The following is a 22,669-nucleotide window of genomic DNA, read 5'->3' as shown; positions in this document are numbered from 1 at the left end:
GAGATTGAAAGAGTTCTTGTTTAAATAAGTATGTGTTTCTATAAGTGATTGTTTAAGAGAGTAAGTATGTGTAAGTTTCCTTTGAAGTAAGGTGGTAGTGTGTATAGCTGTATATGCAAATAAATGGATGTTCAATAGTTTATTTGCATGTGTGATTATGTGTGTGAGTAACTTTTGGATGACTGTCGGTGTGTAAAAGGATGTATAGGTGTTTCACTACATATGATGAGCGAATATATGTATGAGTGACTATATAGAACTGTTGGTGAATGAGTGGATGTGTATATAGATGGTGGTATTACTGAATTGGTTGTTGTAACTGGTATGGGTATCTCTATTTTTTTGAAAATTTTAGTTTCTATTTTTGAATATGTGTTTCAAGGGTTACATTACACTGAAAGGAGGTCTGTCACTCTGTCACAAGGATGGTGTCATCACTGACACCATGTCATGAGTGATGTAATATGTGACGTCATCAGCAGTGCATTGCAGGCGCGCAAGTTATAGTGAGTCCAACTAACTATAACGTGGGAATTTCAATGGTTTTATATCAGTAAAATTTCCAGCTAACTATAACTGGTGTCAAACCTATGGTTTTTTCAGTGAATTTAATAGGTTTTTTAAATGCTAATTCCTAACTATAACTGGTGTGAAACCTATGGTTTTTTCAGTGAATTTCATAGGTTTTTTAAATGGTAATTCCTAACTATATAAGGCCTGAAACTTATGTTTTTTTCAGTAAATTTCAAAGTTTTTTAAATGCTGAATCCTAACTATATAAGACCTGAAAGCCCACCAGGAATCTCCAGTATGCGCCAGGGGACTGCATTGCAGAGAGGTGTAATGAAGCCACGCCCCTTTTTACACCTCTCTGCAACGCAGCCCCCGTGCACGTTTGAAGAGGGGGAACTAATTCCCCTTGCATACTGGGGGCCCCTGGGGCCAACTAGCCCACCTGGAACCTCCAGTATGCGCCAGAGGGCTGCATTGCAGGGGTGTAATGAGGCTATGCCCCTTGTTACACCTCTCTGCAACGCAGCCCTCTGCCGCGTTTGAAGAGGGGGAACTAATTCCCCTTGCATACTGGGGTCCCTGGGGGCCAACTAGCCCACCAGGAGCCTCCAGTATGCGCCAGGGGGCTGCATTGCACAGAGGTGTAATGAGGCTATGCCCCTTTTTACACCTCTCTGCCACGCAGGCCACTGGCGCGTTTGCAGAGGGGGGACTAATTCCCCTTGCATACTGGGGGTCCCTGGGTCATATCTGCCCAAACACCGATATTCTGAACGATTGAAAATTACTTTTCTTGAGAAACATTTGGATTTGGATTATCATGTCTTATACTTTGGAATTTTTGAAAGACTGACTTTGAGGATGCTATAAATTACTCAAGTCTGCCCGAATTGTGTGGGTAAAATTGATACCTAGTCACTTTGAATAAGAATGTACTTACGTCTCGTCTAACATTTGGAAGAAATATCTAGTTATATGACAACAGGATACCGACATAACTTGAAGGAAATAAGAACGCACTGAAGAAGTTCTGTTGTACAGAACGAAACGTTTTGGCTGGCTGTGGTACATAAACTTAAGGAAAATAAAAGCATTTGAATATACACCAAGATTCAGCGCTTCAATAAGGACTCTAAGTGATATGATTTGATTGCACTTATTGTGCAAGTGGTGCTGTGCCAAACTTTGGAATATTCTCCACTACTCTCTACTACTTACTCTCTCCTACTCCACTACTCTCAAATACTCACTCTCTACTACTCATTCTCTACTACTCTACTACTCTCTACTACTCTCTCTCTACTACTCACTCCCTACTACTCACTATCTACTACTCTCTACTACTCACTCTCTACTACTCTCTCTCTACTACTCACTCTTTACTACTCACTCTCTACTACTCTCTACTACTCACTCTCTACTTCTCACTCTCTACTACTCTCTACTACTCACTCTCTACTACTCTCTCTCTACTACTCACTCTCTACTACTCACTCTACTATTCACTCTCTACTACTCTCTACTACTCACTCTCTACTACTCTCTATCTACTAGTCTCTACTACTCACTCTACTACTCACTCTCTACTACTCTCTACTATTCTCTCACTCTCTACTACTCTCTACTACTCACTCTCTACTACTCACTCTCTCCTACTCTCTACTACTCACTCTTTACCACTCTCTACTACTCACTCTCTACTGCTCTCTACTACTCACTCTACTACTTACTCTCTACTACTCTCTACTACTCACTCTCTACTACTCACTCTCTACTACTCTCTACTACTCACTCTACTATTCACTCTACTACTCTCTACTACTCACTCTCTGCTACTCTCTTTACTGCTCTCTACTACTCTCTACTACTCACTCTGTACTCTCTATTACTCACTCTCTACTCTCTACCTCTCTACCTCTCTCTACTTCTCTCTCTACTAGTCTCTACCTCTCTACCGCTACCTCTCTACCTCTACCTCTCTACCTCTACACCTCTACCTCTCTACCTCTCTCTACACGCACACATATATACATATATATATATGCATATATATGCATATGCATTTATATATATGTATGTGTATGTATATACATACATATATAAACATATATAATCTGTATATCTATATAAATACAAATATAAATGCATGCATACATATACATATATGCATACAGATGCATGTTATTTACATGAAAGTTTAAAAAACACTAATAAAAGCAAAGCTAAAAAGCCACCTCATTACAAACAGAATGGCTTTAACTTAAACGAGGGCGAGATCTATTGCATTTTCAATGCTTGTTTACTTTGGTTCCATCAAGAAGGCATTCAAATGTGTCACACATTTGCCATAAATTCTGAATGTTAGCACTCTAGTTGCTCATTAGATCACTGTAGTAAAGCTACTGCTCACCAGGGAAGTCTGCTGCTGGTATTCAAAGTGCATGTTTCAGTCTGCATGTCAGAATTTCTTTAATGAAATTGAAGAGGATTTGAGAAGTCACTCAAAATGTGCCCTAACTTTTCTTTCTGCAGCACTAATCATACTTTCTATGGCAAAATATACCCCCTCATTTTGTTCCTTTTTAAATTAAATGTTTTAAGAGTTACCACTTTATTCCAATCAAGATGGCTTCAGGTGTGCCATACCTTTGTAATAAGTAGGACTGCTAGCGCTCTAGTTGTTCTTTAGAACACTATGGGACATTCTGTCATTGGGCTATACTTGGGCTACATCTGGGTGATATTTGGGCTACATTTGGGCTCTTTTGTCTCTGGTGGCCATCTTGGGAGACTGCATGTCAGAATTGTTTTATGAAATAGAAGAGGATTTGAGAAGTCACTCAAAATGTGCCCTAATTTTTCTTTTTGCAGCACTAATAATACTTTCTATGGCATAATATACCCCCTCATTTTGTTCCTTTTTAAATTAAATGTATTAAGAGTTACCACTTTATTCCCATCACGATGGCTTCAGGTGTGCTATACCTTTGTAATAAGTAGGACTGTTAGCGCTCTAGTTGTTCTTTAGAACACTCTAGGAGGCTGCAGTAGAACACAAAGGAATCAACTGACAGTCTCTGTCCTTGTTGGATGTACATGTTTTACTGAGAATGTCAGACTTCATTCTCACATGACTGAGAAAGATAATGTGAATTTACAGAAAATATGCTTTCAGTTTAGCTTATAGATCCCCTTCCAAACCACTGTGGGAAAATCATGAGATATTAGTTTTCTTTCAAACATGATTCATGATATCACAGCAGAAGGCTTTTTCACATGGTAAAATCACCTTAGAACACACCACAATTCCTAAAATGAGTATGGTACCATCAACAAATGATTTATAATGTAACTAAAGTCCTAAAACCCTCTATTAACTACAATGCTTTTTAATGAGGTGCTATCATGTATATTGGTCCCAAGATGGCTGCCAACACTTCTTGGATGAAGTGCTGACAGCCAATCAGATCAGATGTGTGATTAGGCTCCGCCCAGATATATATATTTTTTTAACCTAAATTACTCAAAATCCACTGGAGCACATATCTTGAGACATAGCAAAGGCACATCGGGCTACCAGTCCCTACAATTTTGCCAAGTTTTGTGGAAATCCATTCAGCCGTTCGGGTTAAAAGTGAGTCCAACCGCCCTATGGAAATTAACATGGGGAAAACGCGTTTTGGGACCCCCCTTTTATCTCGGCCCCCGCTTAACGAGTCCCCCCCAAACTTTCAGGGAAGGAGCAGAGCGGAGCGGGCCATCGTCTTTGAGAAATTTGCCAAGATTCATCCCCCGGCGCCAAAGTTATTCCCAATAAAATGTTGCGGATTTCCTATGGAAATCAATCCTAACTATAACTACCTACTGGCGACCGCCAGTAGGTAATGTTATTGTATATATATATATATATATATATATATATATATATATATATATATCAGCTCCAACAATCCCTCCCCACAATCCAGGGAATAGGAGGCAGCACTCCAAAGATAGATGCAAAAGATTTTAATCTCGTTCACAAGCGCTTTCGGCACTCGGCCTTCGTCAGGTATGAGACGCTGACAATCAACATTCGTTTGTATTTAAACTCCCGCGTTGTACGGGTAATCAACATAAAGGTAGGACTAACCTTAAAGATGATTCAACATAAATTGGCGGTCGCCATATTGTAAAGGTTTAGCAATGTGTGTTGCCCATATAAATTCAAGGTGCAAACTCGCAATATATTTACACAAAATTCAACCATTTACACAACTCATAACGCCCTGTATGGGCATACCCCTTATATCAGAGGTATCTCTCCAATCTTTATGTTCTATAGCCCATAATGGGCATAAATCCATTACGATATCCAACGACGTACAACCCTAATGGAATTCAGTTATTTCCATAGTAATTCATACATCCTAGTATATACACAGTGAATAAACGTGAAGCAAAGTACAGTCAATGTGAGTCAATTCATCCCAGGTGCACGGCTAAGTCCTCATGCATATTCAATCCGGTCGGCGTTTTACTTAACAGATCGCCGAAATAACTGAATTCCATTAGGGTTGTACGTCGTTGGATATCGTAATGGATTTATGCCCATTATGGGCTATAGAACATAAAGATTGGAGAGATACCTCTGATATAAGGGGTATGCCCATACAGGGCGTTATGAGTTGTGTAAATGGTTGAATTTTGTGTAAATATATTGCGAGTTTGCACCTTGAATTTATATGGGCAACACACATTGCTAAACCTTTACAATATGGCGACCGCCAATTTATGTTGAATCATCTTTAAGGTTAGTCCTACCTTTATGTTGATTACCCGTACAACGCGGGAGTTTAAATACAAACGAATGTTGATTGTCAGCGTCTCATACCTGACGAAGGCCGAGTGCCGAAAGCGCTTGTGAACGAGATTAAAATCTTTTGCATCTATCTTTGGAGTGCTGCCTCCTATTCCCTGGATTGTGGGGAGGGATTGTTGGAGCTGATATTGTTGTCGGGTGCACCCCCGACTGGCAGGCACCCGCCTTGGAGTGCGACAGGCTGGTGCGAGGGAAGCTGTTATATATATATATATATATATATATTTACTGCTGAAACGCAAATTAATTCTCATACATCCTCCAAGACCACTGAAGGCAAATGTATTCAAAATGGCGTTTTCACTTTTCTTTTGTTTTTACACTTCTTACGTTGAAACGGGATTTTATCGATGTGACGATTGTGATTCTGGGTCACTCAGTTACTGCATGCACCAATGCAGCAGCCGGCCCTCCTCGGGTGGCCTGGGAAGTTTGTGCCAAGAAACCTGATGACCCACAAGATTGCAGATGCATCCCAATGTCCAAAGTGACAGACACTTCAATAACAAGATGGGACTGAAAGCTGCAGGAAAGCATAATGCCTGCAGTAGGAGAAACGCATTAAAGAAAATAGTGCTTACTGACTAATTAAGACATACTGGGTAACAATTATTGATGACTTTTTCTATGAAAGCTTTTGTATGCCCTTGGAGTTGGATTAAAAGGAATGTAATGTGTAATCCTCGCCTCCGTGTACTTAACATAATTCACACTTTCCGTCACAATGGCTAGTACATTTTACATTCATGCTCGTATTTTCTTTAAAGTGCTTCGTCTTGTTCACAGCACCCAGTAGGTCATGGTACTGGAGCTAATACTGTATAATTCAAAAACGTACATGCCTCAAAGATCTCTACATTAAGCCACCCATAACTTGTCAATCGTTCCCAGATTTAAAAGACCATGTACGAGTGGCCAAGCTTTCTCTGTCATGGCTACAAAGTTATGAAACTAGTATTCCACTGCACGTTCGAGTTACCTCTTCCCACGTTAATATAAAGTGCAGTTTAATATCTCTCTGTTTATCCAACATTTTGGTTAACTTACATGCAGCACTTTCTAACATGTGATTGGCTTCAGTGCCAAAAGGTACTCAGTGGTATTGCCCTTTAAAAACTATAACATACCTACGAACATAAACACTATGAAAGCCGTTCTCCAATTCTATAAAAGCTTTAAAAAAAAACATTTCGGCCCTCATCTTCATTACTAAAACTACTTCTCAAATTCCATCCCTTACAAGCCATGACATCCTGATTTGCTCTTTCCAAAAGCTGCTCAGACCACTATTATGTGTTTTATGTTCTAAGTGGGAGATGCTAGTCACAAACAATACAGGTGTTACTTTCGTATTACAGGTACATTCTGACATCAGCACCTACATCACTAATCACTTAGAATAATATATGACAAGCAACAAGTGAAGCCCACACAGGGCCGCATACGCAGCAGGAAAGAAGCCAGTCCTTAATTTGTAAAAAACATATGTGGCAGGTCCCTCGTCAGGAGGCCACTGCAGCTTGCACCACAAACGGCCCTTCCCAGCACTGCCAATGGCAGTACCAACACAATTACTAATCATCACACTCCTACAGGTGTGACAATTCAGCCTATTCCATGCCATCAATGCTATAAGAAGGGCTTGGACGGCACTCAAAAGTCTTTTTTAATGTTTTTTTTAATTTATAAAGAACTGTTGTTGTGCTCATCTTTAAATTAGTCAGACAGCGCCACCATGTGGCTGACTGTTACGATCTCCGGAGTTGACAAATATGTGCAGCTGCCAGGCACCGGTAATGACTGGATCAAATTAAGCACTGAAAGAAGCAAAGCATTGTATTCCATACACTGCCACAATCACATTCATTTGCCCAACAGCCTGTGGCGTTCAATAGCCTATCCTTGTTGTAGACCCTCTCACATGACAGGCCAAGACCCATTGTGCACACCCATTCATCAGTGAAAGAGATTGCAAATGTCTAGGTAGCCACAGCCTGTCAAGAGACGAGATGTCTACAGAAATCACAACAGCTGTGGACCTTTCCCACCCACTCTTTACTTGGGATAATGTCACCCCAATTGGGTACTCACTTCAGAGTTTCAAGCTTTCGCAACATAAGCTCACCAACATCCATAATGGGCAAAAGATGAGCTGTTTAAAAATATAAAATAAACTACTGTGGAGTCAGAAATATCTCTTGCATGGTTTAACGGTGTGCACCCTTTTCCTGAATGACCCAACTCCATGAGATCTAGTATTCTAAATGTTGCTGGCCCAGCTATCACACTAATTCAGTGTGTACTAAGGTCTATGTCTGTCCTGGTAATTCAAAGGGTCAGAAACGGTTATGTGATATTAAGAGGTCCGCCAAGCTACTCTCCTTTAATTACGGGCTAATCACCATGTCCTGAGTTGCTAAGATAAGAAATGTTGGCAGTGAATCAATTCTTGCTAATAGTCCCGCCCAGAACTTTTTTCTGTGTCAGAAAGAAGCATGGCCTCCTGATGTCACTCAATTAAAGATTGTACTTCAGTGTAGAGCTCAGACCCTTGTAATGACAACCAGTGTACAAGACTGGTTGGGACCTCTGGATGTGCACCTGTGTCGGTGAAGGGACGAAACATAATTGAGACCTTTGTTCTGAAAAGTTATTGTTTTGTGATTGCCAAAAAAACAAGAAATGTACATATGCTTCAGAAAGCAGGACTAATCAATCAATCAATCAAAAAAATACTTTTATTTGATTTCATTAAAAGCATAAAAGGGTGGGTGTACCACCATGTTTCGTAAAACCAAGGATCAACAATTTAAAGCTAGAATTTAAGATGAGACTAAAGTTGTAGAAGGGCAAAGAAACAGAAGTTTGAAGCTCGTGTCAACAGGCAATACATTCTTGTGCCTCCTTTTCCCAAAAGTTTGTAACATGATGAAGCCGTCCTGGGCGATTAGCTGCTCATACATTAAAAAGATTACACAATCAGAGCAAGTAAATAGCTGTGTACAATTATTTTCAAGCTACTTGTGTTAAATCGCTGTTTTTGTCCAGCCCTTTTGCCGCCATTTTCCAAAAGTTTATGGCTCCACAGGACAGTTTAACAGACGTCCCTCCGAGGCATTTTATAACTGCCGCTCTGCATGTCCTTATTTGTGCAATTCTTAGTGCCTCCCGCAAAACAGATTTCCTGATTACTAGTAGTGCAGGGCAGATACATAGGAGGTGAAACAAAGGGATCACTGAAATATTATCGACGGTCACATTATCGACTAGCAATAATATCGTTGAATAATTATCGACTACAAAAATATCGACTTTGTATACTTATTACCCAAAATACAAAAATATCGACTAAAAAATATCGAGTATTTAGAATATCGAGTACATAAATATCGTCTTATTAAATATCGACTACTAATATATTGTTGTTCATGAAATTACACCTAACACTACAAAAATATCGACTACTAAAATATAGAGTACAAAAATATCGTTTCTAAACAAATATCGAGTTATCTTTTGTACCCTTTCATGTCTAAAATACCATATTAATGGTCTATAAAAGTCATTGCTCTATACAAAAAACATTTTACATATAATACCTGTGACTTTTATAACATTACTATTTATCATCATTTGCTATACATTATATTAAATGCGTTCTATCATTTGAAAAAGAATCTTTACATGTAACTAAAATTTTCATAATATTTTTACACTTTCACATGTATTTTATTTAACAACTAACCTGCTTTAATGCGGAAAGCACCACATACCACCATTCTCACATCAACAAATACACCAATTAACATAAAAAAATTCAAACTAGCCTATACAATCCTTCCTTTCATCCTACAACCAATCAAATCCAAGCACACAAAATACACATACTATAAAAGGGATAAATGCATTCTACCATTTGCTGCTGCTAACTCCATAGAAAGAAGATGCCAACACTCTGAAGATTTTGTTCCTGAACAAACATCTTTAAAGATCCAGCTCACTAGCTAATCATTCAAGTAAGTTACATTCCATTATTAAAAAATCTAAATTAGTAGTCTATTATTTTACTTATATCTCCTAACTCTTCCACTTATTTAATTTTTATCTCCTCCTACTTTTCTGATAGAAACTACTACAAAAAAATTCCTAATACATGCTCCTATTTCTTCCCCTGCAAAATAAGATAGTAAGTATATATTAATGGTCTGTTATACAACAACAGCTGTTTTTAAACATTATTTCACAAGATTCATACTTAATTTAAAACATTTAATTCACAGATATTCAGCGATTTTCGGATTTCAACACTACAAATATATAGAACTACACTAATTAAACATGTAAGTATATATGTTTTTGTTAGTAAACAACCAATATTTAAAATGCTATTTTCTAAACAACATATCTTGCATATTACATCTTCCCTACAGATCCAATAAAAACATCCTACATCAACTATACCAAAAGACAAGACTACCCTTGTAAAAAATGTAAGTATACTTCAATTTGTCTAAAACTTCATATAAAAACAAGAACTATGTTCTTAACACCATGTTATGTATTTTATATTTCCTCTACAGATATTGTGAATACATCATACATCTATTCTACCTACAGCAAAGAAAAGTACATATTTAGAAGTTAGTATAGTTTTAAATATTTCCAATTTCCCAACGCTTCAAAATAATTTTTATCATATGTGACATGTATTTATTCTATCTTCTCTACAGATCTAAACTTTACTACCTTGATGTACTCCACCAAATACTACAACTCAACTATTTAAACAAGTAAGTATATGTAATGTTCACATCAAATGTAGTACTAAGCAAATAAAAAAACTGCTTTTTCCTAGGAAAAACGTTTGTTATGTATAAACATTAATTTAGCATTTCTATATTTTCATACCAACAGTAAATAAAGAAATACATACAAGAAAGTCCTTCAAAATACAGTTCTGCATTTGTGATTACTACTTTTAGTAAACGTAAGTATAAATACAACATTAATTATGTTAGCACCACTAAGTGAAATATATGTTATTTGATTTTGTTTCTTTCTACTCTTTCCTAGAACAAGTAAAACAAAATGACAGAAGGTGCAGAATTTGTTATGTCACAGAAAAATAAATTACTGTTATGTTATATGGGTTATGTTTATAGCCAGGAAAGACAAAGTGGTAGAAAGGTTTTTTGGAAATGTACAAAATATTACTCAAACAAATGTTATGGAAGGGCTACTACAGAGGAAACTAATGTGCTATTTACCAGGGAACACAATCATCCCCCCCAATGTCACAGAAATTGAAATAAGAGATGCTTTAGAAAGTATAAAGACTGCTAGCACACAAAGTGATAGACCAACAACACAAATCCTTAAAGAGGAACTGTTAAAAGTCCCAGCCCATGCTTCAGGTCAACTACCGTCTATTGACTCCCTAAAACGCACAATTGCATACACTAAAAGACACACTTCCACTACCCCACCCAACCCTACTACTTTTGAGGAAATTATTATTTCACCAGAAATGTCCATCACACACAATAAAGACAAATGTATCCTTTTTGACAATGAAAGCAGTACAAACAGAATCATAATGTTTGCAACTGCAAGTAATTTAAGAAAAATCCAACAGTGTCCCCAATGGATGATGGATGGAACATTTAAACCATGCCCAAAACCTTTTTATCAACTATATTCCATCCACGGGTTATACCATAACTATAACATCCCTTTCATTTACTGTTTGCTACCAAACAAACAGCAAAACACTTACACAGAAATATTAAATGTTCTCAAAAATGAAATCAATAAATATTTTCCAGAAAAAATTATTATTGATTTCGAATTAGCTATGATTAATAGCATTTTGAAAATATTTCCCCACACAGCAATCCAGGGTTGCTACTATTATTTCAATCAGAGCATATGGAGACATCTCCAAAAATCAACTTTAAGTATTTTGTACTCAACAGATAGCACCTTTGCCTATCAAATAAAAAAATTGATAGCACTGGCCTACGTTCCTGTTACCGATGTAGCCGAACACTATAATTTATTAATTGACAGCACATATTACAAGAGGAATGAAGATAAACTAACCCCATTACTGGATTATTTCGAAGATACTTGGGCGGGAAGGTTGCACAGGTCTGGACATCGACGCCAACCCAAATTCCAAATCCCTTGGTGGAATGTCTATCTTAGTACTTTAAACCAAGAGTCTAAAACCAACAACAGTGTAGAAGGGTGGCATAATGCTTTCCAAGCTACCACAAGCAGAACAAGACCCACATTCCATAACCTACTAGAAGCTTTGATAAAAGAACAAAGCTACCAAGAACTAAGAATGGAACAATCTGTGACCCAAATTGGTCCAAAACTAAGTAAACAAACTAAACAAATGTTCCGACTACTGCAAAGTCAAGTCACACTATACCCTACAACTAGAGGATTAGAATATCTGTCAATAATAGCTAAAACCCTACTATAAAAATGTCGACAAAATATACTAATATCTTCTTACAATAATGATACATATAACAATCATAAACATTTCTAAACAATTATAAATAAGACATATTTGTTTTACAAACTTATCAAAATTTTGCACATTATTTCTGAACAAATATGCAATATTTATAATTACATCACACATACACATTACATAAAGATCGACATTTCCCACCCAATAAATAGAAATATAAAAATACTTACAATTTCTGTAGATGAAAGAGACGTAATGAAGCAAAATACAATCCATACAATCCATTACAAAGTAAGAAAAATCCAATATGGGAAACCATCAAAAACCCGAAAATTATGTAAAAATAAAATAAACGCTCCAGGAAATCCCGAAAACAGTAGTGTGGACACTTTAGTATTTAAAGTGATATACACACAACTTTTAAAAAAACGGTGACGCATACCAATGTATCAATCCAATATGAAACCCTCAAAAATCCCGAAAAAAGGTTAAAATTATTAAAATCCGCTCCTGGCAAACACGAAAAATAGGAGATACACGTAAAAATATAACCATAATAAGTCATACATTAGTATCTCCGAAAAAAAACACGCTTCCTTCCATGTAGTTTTCATGCGAGGAACCGGAACCTGTTAAAAAACATACATAACTAAACCCACCCACAAATAGCCCATAAAATTTGTAAATACACTCACAATTAACATTAACCATGTAAGAAGACATTTCCTAACAATTCAAATAACACTAGAACTAAAACATACACGACGCATCTATAACGACGACATTACACCTAAACGCTACATTAACAAATCATACATACACACAAAAACACTACACAGTTCGAATATACCCTCAAACATTACCACTCAGTCATAAATGGTATATAAAATGTACCTTACCTCTCTCCACACGAAGCAACTCCCAACCGCGAGCTTCTCCAGTCTTGAATGAAGCGCAATAACCTTACGCGGTAAAAAAGTAGTCCCCTTAAACCAATTTTGAAAAGGTATCATAGAAAATACAATGGTATAGTATAAAAATATAATACATACACATTGTTATTGTAACAAATTAATACAGTAGACTCATTATAATTTAAACTGTTAAAAAAATTAAACTTTCTTTAATATTAATTAATATATAGTAATTAATATATATTATTAATATTAAATAAGTATGTAACACTTGAAATAATATATGTAAAAAATTTATTTTTGGGGACATTTATAGGAATAAGTTTGTGTTTGTTTATAACAAAAAATTATTAATTGTTTTGTAAATAATTATTAATAATAAATAATATAACTTATTTATTATTATTAATATAAAAATTATAACCATTTACTATATAAATAATGCCCTTAAATAATGTATTTTTATTTCTCTGAATGTATATATTTCTGAAAAGAAAAGATAAATGTTTAAGTTTATTAATTAATAATAATAATAATAAATATATTTGTTATTATTTTTATTAATGAATTTTTTTATAATAATGTCTAAGTATTATAAAAGTATATAATTGCATAAATAATCTTTTACCAATACCAGATATTATTATTAAACATATTATTCCCCTTTACAGTTATAAAGTTAACAACATAATATATTTATATGTATAATTTAAAAACAACATTGTCAGAAATATGTGAAAAAAAATGTCTTAATTAGTATTTCCATATCTTGAGCAAATATAATAATTGTCATGTTACTTTATAAAAATGTATATATTAAAATTAAATATTTAATAATATTAATATATAATATTAACATTATTAAATATAAATGGAAGAAACAGAAAAAGAACTTGATTTTTATTTATTTCAATATAAATACTTGTTACAGAAAGTGATTGATAATAATATTTTGTTTTCACATAAAAAATGTTGTGAACAAATTTTGTGTGACAAATTAAAACATGTACATAAATGATAATGCGTTATTCTGCAAATACAACATTTCCAAAAATATTTATGTTATATTTGATAGTGATTGTATTGTATTACACATGAAAAAATTGGAAAATTGTAATAAAGTTTTGTGAAAACATCCATTTAGCATTGTCTTGTAATATAATAACACACTAATGTAAAATTATATGCAAATGTGCTGGACACTGACCAATTAATAATTGCTATTCCTACTCCAGTCAAAGTATTATCAGAGAAGTTGCTGGACACTTACCAATTATTATTTACTATTCCTACTCAAGTGAAAGTAATATCTGGAAAGGTGCTGAAGACTGACCATGTATAAATTAGAATAGCTACTTTAGTATAATGTTATAGTGTAAAATTTGTCAAATATTTATATATATGTTATAAATATTATTAACATATATTAGTAGTATATTTTTTGCTGAGTAGTTCAAAAAATTATTATTAGCATAAAAATGAGCAACTATTTTTCACAAAATTTTTTCAAGTATTTGTAATATTTATACATTTTTTTCTCACACTTTATATACACAAAACATACCCTGAACCCTAAAAATACCCCTTTACCCTAAAACTGAAAAGTGTCCATGAACTCAAAAATATACTCCTTTACCCAAGAACTGGAAACTGACCCTGAACCCTAAAAATACCCCTTTACCCAAAAACTGAAAACTGACCCTGAACCCAAAAAATTCTCCTTTACCCAAAAACTGAAAACTGACCCTGCGCCCTAAAATATACCCCTTTACCCAAAAACTGAAAACTGACCCTGAACCCAAAAAATTCTCCTTTACCCAAAAATTTAAAACTGACCCTGAACCCTAAAAAATACCCCTTTATCCCATAACTGACCCTGAACCCTAAAAATTCCCCTTTACCCAAAAACTAAAAACTGACCCTGAACTCAAAAAATACCCCTTTACCCAAGAACTGAAAACTGACCCTGAACCCAAAAATATACCCCTTTACCCAAAAACTGAAAACTGACCCTGACCCATTAAATATACCCCTTTACCCAAAAACTTAAAACTGACCCTGAACCTAAAAATATACCCCTTTACCCACAAACTTAAAACTGACCCTGAAGCTTAAATAAACCCCTTTACCCAAAAACTGAAAACTGACCCTGAACCTTAAATATACCCCTTTACCCAGAAACTGAAAACTGATCCTGAACCCTAAAAATACCCCTTTACCCAAAACCCTGAACCCTAAAAATACCCCTTTACCCAAAAACTGAAAATTGACCCTGAACATTAATTATACCCCTTTCCCCAAAAACTGAAAAGTGACCCTGAACCTTAAATATACCCCTTTACCCACAAACTAAAAACTGACCCTGGACCCTAAATATACCCCTTTACCCAAAAACTGAAAACTGACCCTAAACCTTAAATATTCCCCTTTACCCACAAACTGAAAACTGACCCTGAATTCTAAAAATACCCCTTTACCCTAAAACTGAAAACTGACCTTGAAACATTAAAATACCCCTTTACCTAAAGAGAGAAAACTGACCCTGAACACTAAAATTCCTCCTGTACCCAAATTTAAATAATATTATTTAATTAACTATTAATGATTAATTAAGTATAATTAATAAGTTAATATATTAGCAAAATAGCTGTAATTAATTAAATATAATTATTTATTGTATTTATTCCCAAACAAATATTTAATAATAACAAAATATGAAGAAAAAAATTATTTATTAATAATTAAATCAACTAATTAATATTAATTAATTATTATTTATTTACTAATGATAAATATGTACCAAATTATATGAATTAATTAACAAATTAATATTTATTCTTTACCAATTAAATCATAATTTACATTAATCACAAACATATCATAATTAATTATTTCTTTTTATTTACTCCCCACCCTTATCCCCTATTAACCCAACATCCCGCTCCTAAACATTAACTACAATTTATACCAATAACAAAGATGAAAATATTTTAGCACATTAGCTGTAATTATTTTCATGTAATTATTAATAAATTTTCCCCCAATTATTTAATGAACTATAACAAAATATTATATATATAACAATTACTCTAAATAATGTAATTAACTACTTAATATTAATTATTTACCAATTAATTACTAATACACCATTTATACCAAATTATAATAATAAATTAACTAATTTATATTATTTATTTTCCAATTAACTAATTAATACTAATTAATTACCAATTAATTACTACATAAAATTTAATTACCAATTATATTAATTAATTAAATAAATATTAATATTTTATTTCCAATTAACTAATTAATAATAATTAATTACCAATTAATTACTACATAAAATTTTATTACCAATTATATTAATTAATTAACTAATTTATATTATTTATTTTCCAAATAACTAATTAATAATAATTAATTACCAATTAATTACTACATAAAATTTTATTAACAATTATATTGATTAAATAATTAATATTATTTAATTTACAATTAACTAATTAATATTATTTAATTACCAATTAATTACTAATAAAATTTTTATAGAAATGTATATAAATTAATTAACTAATTAATATTAATTATTTCCCAATTAATTAAAATATAAAAATATTTACAAACATGTATAAATTAATTAATTATTTTAAATTACTCCCCACCCTTATCCCCTATTAACCCAACATCCCGCTCCTAAACATTAACTACAATTTATATTAGTATTACAATTTATTTATATTTTTTACCTTTTTTCAACATATTATCGATATTTTTTACTTTGACTATTAATCGATATTTTGTCATGTCGATATTTTTGAGTCGATATTTTTGGACTCGATATTTTATTATCATTATTGTAATCGATATTTTTAACAACGATATTTTTGTTCTCGATATTTGATTATGTTCGATATTTTTTACTCGATATTTTGTCCATTCGATATTGTGGAGTCGATATTATGTCTGTGCACCGAAACAAAGACTCGTCCTGCTGTCCACATAGCCGGCATAGTTTAGTTGGCCATGTGTGTTTCCATTTGGGGGTTAGGTCCTTCATGGGGTATACCCCCAGCCTCAGCAACGTCAAATAATGTTTTTTGTGATATGAGAAATGTGCAGACAGATACTGTTGGGGTTTTAGAGTCTGTTTCGGGTGCTTTTTTTGTTTTGTCCCCTTGTCCCAAGATGCATAAGGACAGTCTTAAACCACCATTCAGGCCAATAGTAGCCGGATGTAACTCTATACATGAAGCCATAGGACACTTTGTGGATTACTACCTTCAACCTCTTGTACAAACTTGGGAAACCTACATAAAAGACACTACTGATGTCTGGTCAAACTGGATGCTATTCGAGAAGCATTTAATAATGACATTCTTCTGTGCACTATAGATGTTGTGGCCTTATATACTTCCATAGCGCACAATGAAGGCTTGGAGGCAGTGGAATGGAGACTGCTGGCCTCAACCACACCATCTGAACAAGCTATTTTTCTCTTGGAACTGTTACATTTCTCGCTTTACCACAGTTATTTTATTTGGCAAAAGAAATTTTATTTACAGAAGACGGGTACATCAATGGGCTTTCCCGGAGCCCCTTCGTATGCTAACACCCTTATGGCGCACTACGAGCACCAACACATTTTAACCAACCAGATTTGGAAAACTAATGCAGTTGCAATCTTCCGCTAAATTGATGACATTCTGGTCATATGAAGGGCAACAAGACTCTGTTAGAAGACTCCATCAAAACACTGAACACTCACAACTCCAGAATTCAATTTACATATGATATTCAAGAAGAAAAAAAACATTTTCTGGATATTGAAATCCAAAAAACCACGAAGGTTTAATTACTTCAGTATACAGGAAACCTACTGACGTAAACAGTGCATTGCACTTTACCAGTGCTCATCCGTTCCCACTGAAAAAACACTTACCCACCTCTCAGTTCACGAGAATATAAAGGATCACGTCTAATGAACAGCAATGTAAACAACACATTGAAGATCAAAAACTCAAATACCAAGCCAGAGGTTATCCACTTGAGATACTTACTCAAGCCAAACAAAAGACGGCACAAAAAAGCAGGAAGGACCTATTAAAAGCCTCCAATAAAACTACATCTCAACGTGAAGTTTTTGTGCTCAAATATTCAACTCAAGCGGCACAGGTTAAAACCATAATTCGAAGAAGTTGGGAAATAATTGAAAATGAACCAGACTTTGTGCATCTTTTTTCTGATCCTCCCCTGTTTGCACACAATCGATCCAAGAATTTACGTGAACTACTAAAATTGAACACTGAAGAGCCAGTCAAATCATTCAAGGGGATGAAAAAATGCCACAACTGTGGCCAATGCAGTAATGTGATTCTTGGGGACAAATACATGCACCCTCATACGGGTAACCCCATTAAATTAAGACATACGTCTGACAGCAACTCTGAGAAAGTAATATATGCAATCAAATGCCCTTGTGGCCTAGTTTACGTAGGAAGAACCAGCAGGAAAATAAAAACACCAATCATAGAACATAAGAGCTGAATCAGAAACAAAAATACTACTACTCCCCTGGCTTCACACTGAGGAGCAGTAGGACATACCATACCTCAGTTACGCTACACAGTTTTGGAAAGTATTAGCAGTGGTCCAGGTATTGATATCAACACGGCTCTAGCACGTAGAGAAACTTATTGGATATAAACCTTAGGAACAGTAGCCCCGGATGGGCTTAATGATCACTATGAAATGTTATGTTTTTTGTAATACAGTAACAAGAGAATAACTGTACTATTTTCCTGAATATGTAAAGGATTTGCACTCTTTTCTCTTTCATCTTATTATTTTCCGTTTCTTTTCCTTTAATTCCTATGCCCTTTCCCTTACAAGCATCATTTATTCATATTATTTCTTTTCTGTATACCATATCGACATTACAAATACTCATTTAGCAACTCATTATGAACCGCGGTACACATGGCACGTTTGCTCTTTTGACAGGAAAGCTTCTTGTTCACATAGCATGGACGAATAAAGCTTTCACTTTGAAGCAGTGTAGAATTTCAACTATGCCCCTTTAAATTCATGAAGCATTGTGGGATACATCCTACGCGATGGAAGATCGGCGTTCCATTACCATCGGCGGCATCACAGCGGAGAAATAAACATATCACCAATAACTTTGGGTATGTACTTAGTGTAATACGTCTGACATTTCTGAGCTCCGGTCACGAGTCCGGTTACTTATTGAACTATCACGTTTCTTTAGGTTCTACGAAGCTCACGCTTGGAGCATTGACGGGCGGAAGCACGCCACAGATTCAGGTGAGAGCAGTCTTTCGGCTCATTTATTTTCAGAACCCGCCACTTGAATTTAAAAAAAACTGATAGTTTTTATATTTATGTCCCACAGAATATGTTTGAACTTGGATAATATTGGATTCCCACTGCTTTTAGCCTCGTTGTTAGTGTCTCGATTTACTGTGATCTCGGAAACAATTCCAGGCAAGCTGATACTTTATGTTTCCTTCTACTCTATTAGTTCACGTTAGTTTAACGGTGCGGTGTCACATTCACTTAGCATCAAGAACGTATGCAAAACACGTGGGGTGAATTTCTATAATATCGCTCTTTACGCACTCAATATTATGAGCACTATGAGTTCTTTTCCCTTTCACGCATTTTCCACTAGCATCGAGTCAGTTTTTAGAACTTTAATGTACATTATGAGCATGACTTCTCTTTTCTTTTCATGAAATTTTCTCATGAGCACCTTTTTAGTTCTTAGAGTGCAAATCCTATGTCACTGGATGCAGTAGGCTTACTGCGTTTGTTGTGTTGTAGATTACTGTGGAGTACACCGACATTTGGAAGACATCACTGTTGACAGAATTGATTTTTCCCTGAAGAAGGGTTCTGACTTCAAACCCGAAATGCATTGAGATTTTTAATGACAAGGATGTCATTGCAAATTTACACTTTCATGTAAAATGTTATGTTTTTGATTGCACTAAATGATGAAACATTTGTAAGATTAACACAGGATTATTAGCATGAATATAATGCTGACAGACATGGGTTTATGTCCTGTTGTATATTGATGATTTATATCTGATAATTTTTTTTGCCCTTGAGCATTTTGATTCACTTGTGTTTAAATAGAATTGTAAGTTCTCTTGAGACATATTTGCTTTATAGCTGTTCACTACCTTGACTGTGGGCACTCCACAGTCTATTTTTGTATTCAAACCCATTGAGAAATAATTGGGTCTTTTCTCATACACAGGCAGTTGCACCCATATTTTTCTTAGAAAATTGAATAGTTTTGCAAATCAACCGATTTAAAATTGCTTACTCAGGTGTGCAGACATACTATTAAATTAGTGCATTATTTTTACCAGAACATACATGTATTTGTTTATTTAATTAAAAGATACTATTTTTTAATTTCTCTATTTTTTAACTCCTTTCTTGCATTGCATATGTTAACTGTTGCCTGGGAGCTCTATTTTCCTTTGTGCCTACTCAAAAGTGAGACATACACAGTTCAAAGAAATGTTATCAACTAGAGAGGTATGTTGCTTTCCAACTGGACCTAAACATTTAACATGACTCCATGGTTTCAAAGTCTCCTCATATAACTCACCACACTCTCTGCTTCCCTTTGGGATCCAGTCCAGTTGAAGGTTCATCCAGAAGCACCACTTGGGGGTTAGCAAGCATACTCAGTGTGAAACACAACTAAAAGCAAAAGAAAGATATATTTACTTAGTTGCTGTTCTGAAGTGTGCTGCTGAGTCTTTTTAAGCTTTTTGGAATAGACACAGAGAAAAGGGGTGGGATTCCAGGAATACGTGGCTTCTTTATTTAAACACTGCACGTCCCAGGAAACAATATAACATGCATAGTGAGGGTTCTGGGCACCCGTTATGCCATCATCACACCAGTCTCCACACCCCCAGAGTATGATGGCTGGGATATTGTGTAGATGATTCTACAAAGAATAGTAAGCATTGGTTCATAAATATATATATATATATATATACATCTATATATCTATCTCTATATATCCATATATCTATCCATATACATATATATCTATCTCTCTCTCTCTCTCTCTCTTTCTCTCTATCTCTCTCTCTCTCTCTCTCTCTATATATATATATATATATATATATATATATATATATATATATTTTATTTCACTGAAAAAACCATAGGTTTCAGGGACATTATAATTAGTTGTACATTTGACTCATATAAAACCAGAGAAAATTGCCTGTTATAGTTAGTTGAGCTAACTATAACTCGCGCCCCCGCAATGCACTGCTGATGATGTCATATATTACATCATTCATGACATGGTCAGTGACATCACTGATGACATCACTGACGACATCTCAAATGACATCACTGATGACATCATCCAGTGAATGTGTGTTTCTATAAAATGTAAATATGTTTTATATATATATATATTTATGCCAAGGTGTATTGAAAAATGAATGAGTGTATGAGACTCGGGATGGATCATTAAGTAGGTGTGTGACTAACTGTATAAATGAGTAATTAATTGTCTTGCTTAATGCATGTGTTAGTGACTGATACAGACATTCACACAATTTAGGTTGTCAGTTGGTGTGTAAGGAGTTCCATGGTTTGGTTAGCAACTAAAGGAGGATCTATATGAGCTATTCATTGCTTGTCTGAGTACCTGTATGAGTACCTGAGTATCTGGGTGGGTGGGTGGGGGGTGTCTCTGTGCATAGATGTGTGAGGGGATAATTCACTAGGTATATATGTTCAAGTGTGTAACTGTGAAGGTCTGTATGTTATGTTAATTTTTCAATTTATATAGCGCCAAATCACCTACAGGTCTCTTAGCGCTTGCTTTGGGAACCCGTCCTGGCTTTCCCTGCGAGATAGCCCCTACTGAGCATCCCCAAGGTGAAGACCAGGCATCCCATCGCACCGTAGTGTATGGCTGAGTGAGTGTGTGTATGAGTGTCTTGGTGAGTGAATGGATGCCTTAGTGGTACATGTGTGAGTACCTCCATATGTGAAAGGCAGTATATATGAGTGTTGGACTATATAAATGACTATATGTGAGAATGAGTGATTGTGAGAGTGCCTGGATGGATCAGTGTGTCCTTTTATTAGTTATTGTATTAGAGTGTAAGTATGTGTTAGTATATGTTTAAATAAGTGACCTGGTATGTGTATAATTGTACAGGTGAGTAAATGAAAGAGTGATTGATTATTTCCATTACTGACTAGGTGTGTGAATAACCGTAGAATGAGAGGCGGTGTGTGAGTGTCTGTATAGATATGTGACTGGATATGATAATGCTGTATTGATGGCTGACTGTATGTATGAGTGAGTGTATAGGTGAATGAATGGATCTGTGTGTAGACCTACAAATTAGAGAGTGGATATGTACTAACTGGTAATGGTGTGTTCACGGTTTCAAAAATTATAATTTGTATTTTAGACGGTGTATCAAGTGTTATATTAGGGTCTGTTGAGGTGCATCAGATTTTGACCTGGATGATGTCATCAGAGATGTAATTTGAGAAGTCAGCAGTGATGTCATTAGTAATGTCACTGACCAGGTCATGAATGATGTAATATGTGACGTCATCAGCAGTGCATAGCGGGGGCGCGAGTTATAGTTAGCTCAACTAACTATAACAGGCGAATTTCTCTGGTTTTATATAAGTCAAATGTACAACTAACTATAACGTCCCTGAAACCTATGGTTTTTTCAGTGAATTTCAAAGGTTTTTTAAATGCTAATTTCCAATTATGATGTTCATTAAACCTATCTTTTTTTGTGTTTTTTAATTATCATCCCATTCTCAAATTTTTTGAAAACTGCAAATCTCACCACT

The 22,669-nt window shown here is 34.9% G+C and overlaps 1 protein-coding gene across 1 annotated transcript in view; it reads right to left on the bottom strand.

Moving 5' to 3' along the window:
• Window positions 1-22,669, bottom strand: part of LOC144770056 (ABC-type organic anion transporter ABCA8-like) — a 2,854,033-nt gene that overhangs the window by 98,071 nt on the left and 2,733,293 nt on the right. The window contains exon 34 of the mRNA XM_078654287.1: window positions 20,424-20,518. Within this exon, the coding sequence (XP_078510413.1) occupies window positions 20,424-20,518 (95 nt within the window). The remainder of the gene's footprint in view (window positions 1-20,423; window positions 20,519-22,669) is intronic.

The sequence above is a fragment of the Lissotriton helveticus genome, chromosome 7 (assembly GCF_964261635.1).
Source record: "Lissotriton helveticus chromosome 7, aLisHel1.1, whole genome shotgun sequence".
Classification (NCBI taxonomy): domain Eukaryota; kingdom Metazoa; phylum Chordata; class Amphibia; order Caudata; family Salamandridae; genus Lissotriton; species Lissotriton helveticus.
Note: the sequence above shows the minus strand (reverse complement) of the source record. Positions and strands in the feature narration are given on the sequence as shown.